Genomic DNA, 13,509 nt, shown 5'->3' on the forward strand with positions numbered 1-13,509 from the left:
GACACTGGGCTGCGGAATGGAAAATTTCTTACCCATAATTTCCTTTTCTGCCAGCAGAGTCTCCGATAGTTCTATGCACTGTGAATGGCTCAGGAATCCCGGGTCAGATACTAAGTGGGGTTGTTACCATATGACCATCTTCCTTGGTCTACTGTACATAGTTATTTTGTTATATCTGGAATATTTTTATTAATGTTATGCAAGTTTTACAGTTTGGGAATAATCCATCTGGCAGCAAGCTGGGGTGGGGTGGGGGGAGGGGGGCAGAGCTAGACCGTGTGGTGCCAAAACACTGATCTGCCTCCATGAGCTGCAGAGAGAGGAGAACAGCCCAGACATTCAGAATTGTGAGAGATGCTGCTAGAAGAAAGGAAATTACCAGAACTTCTTGATTCTGAAGAAAAATGGGGTGGAGACCTATACTGGATGTCAAGATATTGAACACTTTTTTGTCCACTCCCAACGGTTCAGAATGGTAACCCTCGCAGCGATAATTCCCTCTGGACCTGTGGTTCTCAAACATTTTGTATTGGCAACCCCGTTCACACAGCAAGTCTCCGAGTGCAACTTCCTTCCTCCCTCCCCGCCCATATGAATTTAAAACATTTTTTATATTTAACACAATTTTAAATGCTGAATTTACAATCCCATTCTTTAAAATAAATTTACCTTTTCTCACTGCTCTTAAATTAAGATTAAAAAATATTTTTATTGAATTGTTTTTATAACCAGAAAAGTTATTTTTTAAATAGTTACTGATTAATACTGGGGGAAGGGGGTGTAAGTGAAGAAACTTTGTCAATATCACTTTTCACAGCGGACTTACTGGCACCCTGTTGCCACCCTTACTTCTGTGCTGCTGCTGGCAGCAGGCCCTTCCTGCAGAGCTGGGTGGCCAGAGAGCAGCGGCTGCTGGCAGATGCCCAGCTCTGAAGGCAACACCACAGCCAGCAGCAGCACGGCACGGCAGAAGTAAGGATGGCAATGCCATACCATGCCACCCTTGCTTCTGCGTAACATTTAACCTTTGCACTGGGAGGGCTGGCTAAGGCAAATTTTGGAGTGGCTGTAGCCCCCACAAGGCCCCTGCAGCGCTGCCCTTTTCTGTGTCTGACTGTTAAATTATAAACTACGTTTTTTGCCAGTCTCCGTGTTCTGGTTGGCCTGTAGTTTAATGCAGCTCTTCAGCTGCTGAACAATCAAACCCTCTAATGTTGTCTCAGTCCCAGGGCTGCCCTTAAGGAAAACGGCACCCTGAGCAAACTTCTATTTTGGCTCCCTTTCTGTGGATGCAGAGCAGAGCTGGAGGTGGAACGGGGTATGATAGCAACCCAACGGGAGATGCCCTAGTCATTCCCTGGCCTCACATATTGCTATATGTTTATCCCCTGACTCCCTTACTGCACAAGGTCCTGAACAAACTGAAACAAGAAAACATAGTAGTCATCCTTCATAGCACAGACTTGGATGACACAGATGTTGTTCCCAGAGCTGGTTCGCATGTCCCTGTGATTGCCTCTTCTCTGACTGCGAATCTCATCACCCAGAAGTTGGGATTCATCAGCCACCTGAAACTCTCGGCAGTTCACCTTAAGCTGTGGCTATTAGATGGCTCTCTGGTGTAGAACAAGACTGCTCCCCAAAGGTACAAATAGTGCTGCTTCATAGCAGAAAACCCACAACGAGGAAAACTTACCTGCAGAAGTGCTTCCAGACTTGGTGCAGTCCCTGATTGTATACTGTCTTTCAAGTCTCATGTAATGCACATTCTTGATTACCTGTTCAGTTTAAAAGCCACAGGATTATTGCTGGGTTCCATGAAAGTTCACGTAGTTGCTGTCACAGCTTTTCACTCCCCCTCAAGCAGTTTTCAACCTTCACCCACCCAACCACTATGAGATTTATCAGAGGCCTGTTCAACTTCTTCGCACCTGTTAAGGAACCAACTTCATGATGGGATCTCAACTTAGTTCTCAACACACTGAAAAAAGGCCCAGCTGAATCTATGGCAAACATTGATCTATCCCTTAAGACCTCATTCCTCATACCCCCTGACTGAGGTGATGGCTATGAGAGCTTGGAGCCCACTATACATGGTGTTCTGTCTATGACCACACCCTCACTTCCTACTAAGGTTTTTCCAGAATTCCACATTAATCAAGAGATTCAGCTGCTGGTGTTTTTAATCTTAAGCCTTACTCTTCGAGAGGAGAAATGAGCCTCCATACACTGAATGTAAGAAGAGTCTTTGCTTTTTACCTATATAAGATTAGGCCCTTCAAGGCTTCACTCAGACTTTTCATCTCAGTTGCAGAACACATGAAAGGATGTATGATTTCCACCCAAAGACTGCCCAAATGGGTTGTAGCATGTGTCTTAAACAGTTACGAAATAGCAGAGATTCGCTCTCCTTCCCCTCCCCCCAATCCCAAGAGTTATTGCTCATTCCACCAGGGTTCAATCTACCTTTTTGTAGCTGTCCCAAAAAAACATACCTGTCCTTGATATCTACAGGGCAGCCACCTAGTCTTCAGTGCACGTGTTTTCCTGGCACCTACACTCTTGTACCTGCTTCCAGAGCTGAAGGGGCTTCAGTGATTCTGTTCCACTGAATCTGCCTCTTCAACGCACTCCTCCATAAATGAGGTACTGTTTAGGAAACTTCTGATGTGCGGCCCCTGTAGGGGTGCTACCTGAAAAAGAAGCTATTTACTTATACATTAACTGAAATTTTCCAAGATGTGTCCCTGGGGGTGCTCCATTTCCCACTCTTCTTTCCCTCTGCCTCGATGTCTTTCACCGGACTTCCATGATTGAGAAAGAACTGGAGTGGCAGTGGGTCTGCCCCCTCCCCATATGCTCGCATAAAAGAGCATGAGGGTGTCTGGGGTGCAGGCATGGACCCACAGACACAGCTTATAAAATCTCCTATCAAGAGTGCACAGGCATATGCGTGTCCTGACATGGAGCACCCATAGGGCAACACATCTCTAAGAACTCCAGTTATTGTACAGGGTAAGTAAGCATGCCTTCGAGTATTTCAGTTCATAAATACATGTAATTTCAGAATTTAAAAAGCTCTGTGGGTTCAGAAAAAAATATTCAGTCTGCCTTATTTTGCTTAGGTATGATGATTATGATTATGGGGAAGTTAATCAGTTACTTGAACGCAGCCTGAAGGTTTACATTAAGACAGTGACCTGCTACCCAGAGAGAACTACGAAGCGCATGTACGATAGTTATTGGCGTCAGTTCAAGCACTCAGAGAAGGTAAGTGTTTCATAGCAACACATGTTACACAAGAGGCCCATGTGCTATGTAAACAATGTAAATAATAAGATGGCTTGCAAAAGGGTGTGTATCTAGTAGCGTTAACTTTTTTAACAATAAAGAAAAAGCTTAAAGAATTACTTAAGTACTGTACAGTAGAGCCATATAAGTTAGTTCAATGAATGTTAAATTTCACTGTTGCAAAAACATTTCTTAATCAGCAGACCATGAACAGTATCTAGTGACTCCTAAATGAAGCTGGATCCATAGATCTGTATATAGAAAAATGGGCAGATTTGGAAATAGTGAAGTAGTCAGCTGTTCCAATACTTCGTGATTCTTATAGAGATGAAAAATGAACTTATATACATGTACTTGTCTGCTGTTTCATTGGTAAGGAACATCAGTGTTTTTATACACCTGAGCATGCGCGCACACAAATTTAAAGTTAACTACCAAGCATTAATAATACTTGTATGCCTTTTTAGTATGAATGGCATACAAATTGTGCTCTATATTAAGCGAAATATCTTATTGTGCCGGTGGCCAAGGTGTCTGAGCACCTTACAATAAACAGGAATGACTTAAAAATAGGACTCCTAAGGGGTGACATAAACAACCGCCCTTTATCTGTACTTTCTCTAATCTGTGCAGGTTTCTGTAAACCACTACTATACGTGCCTCCAATCATGAAGATTGGATCTTTGGTACAAGCAGGTTTTCTTAAAGACTTGTAATAGATAAATTAGGATAAAGCTATTGTTGATCTTCCTTTATGTATAGTTGTTATGGTCCCATCATATCGCCAGCTAAGCTGGAACAGACCTGGTCAATACTTGGATGGGATAAATAAAAAGGACATCTAGAAGTTGCAGAGAATGATTTGTGGGATTCAGTAGATGGTATTCTTTTCTCCTAAAATTGGTGTCTGAGCCAGTGCCCCAGCATCGTGCTAGGAGACATTGTGCTGCTAGAAGTTCCTGGGAGTTGTGCAGTAAGATCAGATGCTAAAGGAGCCAGCAGCGATATGTGCATTTCTTATTCCTTGTTGTTAAGTAAATGTCATTCTGAAACCAGCCTCAGTCTTCCTTGCAATAATTCGCTGTCCCTGAGGTTGCATTTATTTGGCAATTGACTGCATATAGTACATATGTTGTGTGATGTGGATTAATTACATAACACTAATAACAGAAATCTAGTTCTCAGAATATAATGCTCATAGTCAAGGTGAAAGGAAAGTTTTCTGTCATGATTTCCTTTACTGTACAACATTGTTTTGTTGTGACTTCTGCTGAAGCAAATGGACCACTGCTTAAAGAAGTAATTAAAGCTCATTACCTGGGAATCCAGAATGTCAGATAGCCATCTGGAGAAGAAGTGGCAACATTTCAGTCTTGTACGTGCCACTTGAATGTAGAGAGAAGTGATGGATGCAGCTATTTTCATTTAGCACAAAAGTCTAAATCTGTAAGATAATTAAGTGATTAAACTCTTCTTCCCAAACACTGGATGATAAATGTCCTGGTGAACTAAATGATTAATCTGTTCTTTTTCATTTTAAACAGGTCCACGTAAATCTACTTTTAATGGAAGCCCGTATGCAAGCAGAACTTCTATATGCCCTTCGTGCCATAACTCGTCACTTAACCTGAAGCACCCGTTGGGAGGGGGTGAATGAAGTTTAATGGATCTGTAAAGACCTTTTGAAATAAATACACACCAGAAGCTGTATGTGACATAGCATCAAGTTACTCAATTCTCTAGTGTCAAAGGTTAGCCGGGTTTTTGGCGGCTGTAATGTGCAATGACGTGTTTTATTTTCTTGATGCTTAACATTACTAATGATATAGCAAAAATAACACTGAGGAGCACGACTTTTTCTGGTTGGATTTCAGGATCCTGCTCAATATCTTCAAACTAGTTTTGTTATACTCAACTCTAGCGCTTTGTTCTTAAACACAGGAAAAAAGTGTTTATCTTTTCAAGCAATCATTTTTCAGATTAGTGGAATCCAGCAAAGGTTGTTTGGACGTTCTAAGAAATCTTAATGCCATGTCCTAACTCTAGTAGAGAGAAGCATGTGCTGTATTAAACTGAACTGGCTACTGGATTCTTTATCTCCTGGAGACTACTTGTCATGCACTGTTTTACTACAGCAGTTGAAGGTGATGTGAAATGTAATGCCTACATTGTCCACGTTTTAATGTGACATTAATCATGATAAATTCTACAGCATGCTACTCAAATGAAAAATTCAGTTATTTTTTTTCATTCCTCTTTCCAAAAGGAGGGGTTTCACAGTTATCCATTTCAGCTGTACATATTATGGTTCAATCTTGGATAAACTTGTCTTACTGACAGTCACCCTCAGTCTTCTTTACAGCATACATGCTTATCATAGTGTTGCTTGCAGTTCACTTAGCTAGCACCTGTAAATTTAATACAGAAACTGACCAAAAATTTTTTTCTTTGCACTTTCTCCTTTCTCCAGTGCATTTTTTTAATTAAGTAAAGCAAAGGAAGGCTAACATACCTGTTCTTTTCCTAATAGGTTTATAGACATTTATTTTCCAGGATTTTTTCATTCATAGTGTATGAACACTTTAATATTCAGCGCTAAAATTGTGTTTCTATGCATTAATGTGTGTGAACAAAAGAAAAGTGCAATATTTAAAAAGAAAGCAAGCTTTTCCCTATTATGTCACTGCTAAAGTGCCCTTTTTATACAGCCATAAAGAAATTTGAAAACAATTTCTTTATTGTCCAAGGCTTAGCGTTTTTGTTTTATCTTGTGTGGGTTGAGCAATCTGATATTTTGTGGATGCTTTGGTATCTAAATAAAATCTACTTGGACAACTAATAATGTTGGGGAAGGGAAGAAATAAGCTGCCAAAAATGTCACATTTTTGCATTATTTTGTGTTGCTTGACTAGACTAATTTTAAGAGCACACAATTTCAGTGTTTATAGCTTTACTTTGGATTTTGTTAATGAACCAGTGAAGTGCCTAAAGAGATACTTAAACTTACCCAGTAGGAAACAACTGTCACTGCTAAAAATTATTTGTTTTGGTTTTTGTTTTTATTTTAAGGAGCGTGATTTATTTTGCTTTTACACATATTAGAAACTAACTGGATAGGTTTTTTAAAGTTCCACTGAATTGTAGAAGATGTAAGAAAAAGTTTACATTGAAGATTTCAGAATAGCTTTTTTAACATATTAGTCATATTTTAACATCTTTCACGGAGGGAGAGAGTATTAAATAAACAAACATGGACCAGTATGCTACTGAAGTTAGTTTCCTCCCTCCTTCCCTCTCAATAACTTGCTGTGACACCACTTGTTGGGGGTTTTTGCTTTAGTTGTCTGTTCCAGATTGGAAAACTAAATGATTGTACACTTAAATATACTTTTTCTGCACTTTTGGACTGCAGTCTATTTGCATGAAAAATCTTGTGAGAAAAAAATAAACTTTTTTGAAGCCAGGATAAGAAACTATCCAACAAACTCTGCATCAGAATCTCTCCTGTATAAAACATTGCATAAGTAAGATTTATTTATCTTGTATAGCTAACTACAAAGATTCAGAAGAAGTGTTGATCGGTTGATACGCATTACCTTGGATTTGACTTCTTTAACTTGTTATAATCTTTTTCAACTTAGCTATAGTGGCTGCGCCTAATGAGTTTTTGCTTGTAACAGTTCTATTTGCTAAGGATATTCTTCAGTTAGTAACTCTGCCTTTAAGTGATGGGAACTATACAGTGAAATTCCTTTAATATGAGAAGCCAGGTAGTTCTCAAGAACAGTTAAGTTTTGGAAGGAAGGTGAAACTAGTTTAGGTAACTATCATAACCACTTAATTCCTCTTCAGAAACATAAGGAAATTTTAAAGTAGCTTGAGTGTTTAGTTGTGGAAACGTTAGTGCCTTTATTTTAATCTTTCGCTACAGAATTTACTTTTCCAGCTGAATTGCCTTCTCAGCAAAGTATGTGATTAGATTTTAATGAATTGATCTCTTCATAGTGAAACGGTTAAAAACACAAACATTGATTTCAGAAGTTGCCGCATCTAATCAAATATGGCCCATGCGGCGTTCCACATTGGGAAATGTCATTTTACAACTAGTTTGCTGTAACTTTTCTATATAAAATGCGAACATAAAAGTTACAAAGCTGTTTTCCACTTTTTCAGAGTATTGAATTTACTATATAATGATTTATAGCCTAGCTTTTATACTCAAAATGTGATATTTTTAAAATATAGATGTTTGTTCAGGATAGGTGTTAAAGATATAGGATTATACCTTATATTTTACCTACATCTTAGGCTCATTTTGTGCCAAACTTAAATGTGCAACTGTTTAAAAAAAATGCACATGCGAATGTGAATCCTCAAACTTCACTGCTTAACTTCCTTTGTCAGAAATGAACCTTGGGAGTACATGCACAATACTGACTTTTTGCTTTCTCTTGCTGGGGTTTGTTTACCAGCATTAACGTTAGTTATCAAAATCCCAATCTTCATCAACATAAAAAGAAAAATGCATCATCTATCTGCTGAAGAAAAGGCCTGAACTATTGGCTCACTAGGGTAATGACTAACCCATATATCGTAGGAAATGCTGTAAATAGGAAATAGCTTTTTTATGAGATTGGAGTGCTTATTAATCTTAGAAGCATTTTAAAAGTATTTGTGTTCTGGTCAGGTCTTAAAAATTGCTTGTCTGTAATGAAAATAAGTGGGGAAAAGTGCAAATTGGAAAAGCCATTTGCGTTAGTTCAGTTTTCTGTGGAATATAAAACTGGCAATTGAACATCATGGAATTGTAGTCATACTTAGTTTAAAATGGATTCCGCTATTATGATACAATTTATGCTAACAGCAGGTGATTCAAACAGTTGTTGTAGAGTCCCATGAGAACTAATTTTTGAAATGCTTCTACAGTTCACTTATCCATCAAGATCCATGATGTAGTTCTAGTGCATATGATGCCTCCATTAATATTACTGGGATTTATGCAGAATTGGACCAAAGAGCTTTTCCCCATCAGCTCTTTTTTTGCCCCAAAAAACGCCCAAAAACAAAAACTAATTTGTTAATGTTTCAGCAAAAGGGAGCTACAAAATCAGCAACAAAACTAAAAAATACATATTTAGGGTTACAGTACATTTAAGGCAAATTAGAACAATCAGGAAAAACAAAGCTTAAAAAAAAAATTGAAAGGCCAAAGGGCCACACTTTTTTAAAGGTGTTTAGATTCCTGAAGATGCAGATTAGGTGCCTACTAGGATTTCCAAAATGCCTAGACCCTAACTCCCATTGAGTTCAATGGATGTTAAGTATCTAGGCACTTCTGAAAATCCCAGTAAGCACCTCTCTTCATCTGTCAACCAGATTTTTAAACATATTCAGTTGCCAAAAGTTAGTAGCATAAAAATCAATTTTCATGGATATTGAAGTAGCAATGGTGTGATTTGCATTGGTTTATTGGCTATAAATAGGTTTTATTCACTTTATCAAAAGATGTTCATCTGTATGCTGCTACCCTTGTATAGCAAAATCTTGACACTCTTGCATATGCATTTGTTCATCATAAGTACATACGTTTAACAGATGTGCTGAGACTGACCAGTTTAGATTCTTGTCTTCTAGGGTTAAATTTTGCAGCCTCCGCTTGAACTAAGCACCCATTGGATTCAGTGGGCATATGGCCTGTGTCAGGTCTTCATATCCACAGGGCCTGATCCAAAACCCATTGATTTGGTGTTGACTTCACTGGGCTTTCGAGCAGGCCCATAGTGCATAAATAAGAGGGAAATGGATCAACCATCTGTAAATGAAACTTACCCCCTAGCTGATCCAGGCAGAGGCTCTGCTTGTGACACACACATACTGCCAACCCCAAGATCTGGTCAAAAGTGTCTCATTTTTCAAAATCAAATTTTAAATTGGAGGGAGAGGCCCTGTAATTTCTAAGGGTCAGATTCTGCCATCCTTATGGTATGAGCCAGCTGGATCACTCATGGAGGGATGCTACTCAATATGGGCATTGGGGATCAGATTCTGGCACTGTGATTACAATAAAAGACCTAAAGAAGAGCTCTGTGCAAGCTTGAAAGCTTGTCTCTTTCACCAACAGAAGTTGGTCCAATAAAAGATCCATCACCCATTTTGTGTCTACAATAAAAAGTCCACTTACACTTCCTTACACTTGACCCAATCATGAAGGCCCTTCTCAGACAAAACTGCCCTTGACTTTGGGAGTTTTGCCCATCTAAGTGGTTTAGATCTAAACCACTCAGTTCTCTTACATGTACCTTCATATAACTGAGTTAGACACTAAAATGAATTCCAACAGGGATTCCCTTTAAACTGTCTCTAAAATCCCTTAAAATGAGGAAGACTGCATAATGGCCTTTAGAACAAAGTATCTTTTTTTACTTTTTGTGGGACAAATAAATCTGATCATGATTGCTTGACAGCGAAGGTTTTTTACCCGCTGTTTAAGGGGGCCTGATTCTGCTTTAACTGAAATTAGTAGCTGGTTTTGCTCCTGATTCTGATGTCAGTATAAGGTCCTTAAGATACTGATGAATATACAAAATAATGGGCCTAACCATGGAATTACTGTTATCTGAGTAAATTTACTAGTGTGAATCAAGTTACTCACATGCTTAAGCATCTGTAAATATGGGGCTGTTTAACAGGAAGAAAGTAATACAATTAGGAAGGAAACCAGTGTTTTTTATTCTCTAAAATAAAATATCATTAAATGGATAAAACGTACACAAATGGGTATTTTTGTGTACAGGGGAGATATTGGCAACACCTTTTCCCCCAAGATTACCAATGAGATTTCCTTAGAAAAGATACAGCTTTGAGTTGCTTGGTTGCAATGGAGTAATTGTGGTATCCTGCCCATTTTATCATTCTGCCGCAGAAAGGGGTCGGGGGAACCATGGTGCCTTTAATTTTTGAAAGTGTTTGAATCTCCTTTTCTGGCAGTTATAAACTTCTTTAAGGCAAAGTTTTAAGAATTATGGAGCATCAGCTGTCTGTCCATCTTTAAGGGTATAGATACAATGGTACCGAATTTATCCAAACAAAATATTATCTACACTTTGCCACATCCAGCTTTACATTGTGCTTCTTCATGCTTACTTCATGTCACCATGATTCAAACACAGTGTGCTCCACCAATGCACACGATAAATGAAAAAGTATTGAGTGATTATAGGGAACAGTATACTAATGCTGACAGGATTAGGGGCACACCCACTCAACAAACCTTCCAAAGCCAGATAAATATTGAGATATCTTGTAAACTTGGACTCCAGTCCTGAGTCTCAGAAAACACACAAAGCCACAAAATACTTCCTTGATTATGACAGAACTGGATATAAACTGTAGCTTACAAGATAGGATTTTAACTTGAAATCTGTGTTGTACCTTAATTTTTGCTGGACATCCACATAATGAATGTATATGCTATGTCTTTATCTGAAACAAAATTCAAAAATCACACTGCCAACTACTATTGTTTTTATTCAGCATTGTATTCACCTTATTTTAAGTTGAGCAATATATGTAGCATGTTGTGAACATCTGTTGATCTATATAGTTATTCTTTAATTCATCAGTATTAACACCAATTCTTTTTTGTGTTCTTTGGTACTTTTTATCCAATGTAATCAGAAGCTGTGATATGCCTTTGCGGTCCTGTGCTTTGTTACTGTAACATTTCTATTTTTATGAAGCACATGACTATAGGCTAATGTGAGGCAGGCATTGTGTTCATACATGACTGCCACTTATCAATCTCTTGTACTATGTAAGGTTTTAAGTAGAATAAGCTTTTAATAGTTAATTGATGCAGTTTAGGATTCACACAAGTTACAATGTTCAGTATGTGAGAGTCTTTGTATTTATAGTTTTTAATTTGTAAAGTAGCAGATTTTGATCAACATTAGCCACTTTAAACTGCTCTTGCTAAACAGACCCTGCTGTAGATAAAATACCGCTGTAAATCTGGGGAGTAGAGGAATGGACTAATGGCAATGTCATCAGCGCTCTCTGCTGATTATAAAGCCCCTTTCTATGAATGAAAAATCTCTGGTGAGATGCTAAAAGTTCAGGGAAAGAGACTTATTGGTTTGGTCACAAATCTTTCCAATTATCATGAAAAGCTGTGGTTTAAAACGCATTGCCAACCCCCCCCACACACACATGCACAGTGAATATGCTATTCATAAAGGTGAAATTTGTCCCTGTGCAGAGGACCAGTGCAAGCATAATTTACAGGTTCTACACAACCACTCAAAATAACGTTAGGGGGTGATGTAAGTGTTGCTTAGGCTTTATGCTGCCCTGCCCAGAAGTCAGTTTCACTGAAGATGAGCTTCTGTAGTTAGTTCATTGAAATTCCAAGACTCCTTTTATGTTTTCTTAAAGTATGAAAATAGCTACGTTACTTTTAATTTGATGTCCAGGAAGCCCTATTGGGCAGGAGAAAAATGCCACGTTCCTTTCCAGTTGACATGAAGTCTCAAAGGTAGTTATAGTTATGGGTCTAATTTAATTGGGACTAGATTGTGACTTAATTATCTGCCTGGAGTAAGGCGCAATAAGTTGTTGTGCTGCCTGGGGAGCAGCCCTGGAGGGAGATTGTGAGTTGGAGAGAAACAAATCCCCTCTCTGGGGCCTCGTGCTCCAGAGAGGAAGTAAGCTATGCCAGGTCTATGCTTTATACAGTGTACTCTTCCCCAATGTACCAGTGCAGCTACGCAGGCAAGCCAAGAGGATGGAGTTAAGGACCCAACTCTGCCCACCCATCTGTAAGGAGTGAGGGCAACAGCAGTTCTTTAGAGCCTTCTTGCTGTTCTGTGCTGCAATCTATGCTATGGGTAGCCAGCACAAAGGAGTAAGTGGGCATCTTACCACCCCATTGCCAAGGAGGCAGCGGGGTGGTAATCACGCAAGCTGGGCCTCACTTTGATCCTGAAAGCTTCATACACCTTTGCAAATGGTATTCCCCCATTAGATGTTAGTAGTTTTGAGTTAATTGCAGGATTCCACAAGAGCTTTTAGCAAACTTTTTTTCTTCTGTGTTGCTGATTTTTTGGATAAACTGACCTAGCTGGATCCATTTGTGTGTGACTTTTTTTAGCTTTTAGTTATCAGACTTGAATTCATCTGACCAGATGCAGAAGGAAATTTTTAGTGAATTAAAAGACAAAACCCATTTTAAATAAAGGAATCGTGTGTATTAATGGGTTAACAGCAATTCAGAAATCTGCACTTTTTATGAGGTTTTGAAAAATTCTATTTATAGGTACGGAACAATGGGGTTTGTTAAACTGTCACATTTATACTTGCTGAAATTTCTTTCATTGTTATCGGTAGGAATTTTATTGGTTCAATAAAACTGGCAAAACTGTATTCAGCTCTATTGTCTTTTATTTAATGTCTGTGTAGAAAACACTTTGTTGCAGTGGTATGTTCCTGCCTGCCTTCAGAAATCTGCCTTCTGAAAGGCTGTATCGGTTACCATGTAGGTTTTCTTCCATTGCCATGCCATTGGCATGGTTTATCACATTGATATATGTGTGCACTAGTCCTTTGAACATAGGTTGTGGAAAACCTGTGGTCATTGCTTAAGTCACTATCATTAAACACTCAGTTGTGTCAACAAAATGAAAACACCATGATTGCCACTTTTGATATGGTTGTCACAGTCCAGGACACCAGTATTTCCACTCTGTGGCCCAGCAAGGGCACCTACTCTACACTTCCACCTCTCCTTCCATTGTCTGTCTTGGATGGAGATGGGTGTGTATCCCTTCTGACCATGGTATTTCCAGGCTGCACAGTCTCTTGCCGATATTGTGAAATCTCCAGGAAATCTCTTCAGAGACAGACTAATTGCCACAGGTATAAGTTACCACACAGCTCTCTCTAAGCAAACACACTTTATTTTTAGGGTAAAAGCATTGGAGAAAACAGATGAAAAACAATAAGCATACATGCATGCTACCAAGCGTACCACAGATCCTAGATCATCTTCAACATGGGCTTTGGCAGGTGAGGAGTCCTTCAAAACTCCACACAGGTGTGTGTGTTCCTGTGGTTTCAAGTTCATAACATGCTTTTGCCCAAAACAACCCAGCCTTATGGGGCCTCAGTAGGCCAAAGTCCTTCAAACCCTTCCTTAAGGACTGGGGCCCTCTGTTTACTGGA

At 39.0% G+C, this 13,509-nt stretch overlaps 1 protein-coding gene across 4 annotated transcripts in view; it reads left to right on the plus strand.

The window, feature by feature from the left end:
- Positions 1 to 12,711, plus strand: part of SESN3 (sestrin 3) — a 96,592-nt gene extending 83,881 nt beyond the window's left edge. For all 4 annotated transcript variants that reach the window (XM_067568049.1, XM_067568067.1, XM_067568059.1 and 1 more), the window contains 2 exons: positions 3,126 to 3,270; positions 4,836 to 12,711. In XM_067568049.1, coding sequence (XP_067424150.1) covers positions 3,126 to 3,270; positions 4,836 to 4,922 — 232 coding nt within the window. In that variant the 3' untranslated portion in view covers positions 4,923 to 12,711. The remainder of the gene's footprint in view (positions 1 to 3,125; positions 3,271 to 4,835) is intronic.
- The last annotated feature ends 798 nt before the right edge of the window (positions 12,712 to 13,509 follow it).

Source organism: Emydura macquarii, unplaced genomic scaffold (assembly GCF_026122565.2).
Source record: "Emydura macquarii macquarii isolate MOO-44397 ecotype Brisbane River unplaced genomic scaffold, CSIRO-AGI_Emac_v2 contig_318, whole genome shotgun sequence".
NCBI lineage: Eukaryota > Metazoa > Chordata > Testudines > Chelidae > Emydura > Emydura macquarii.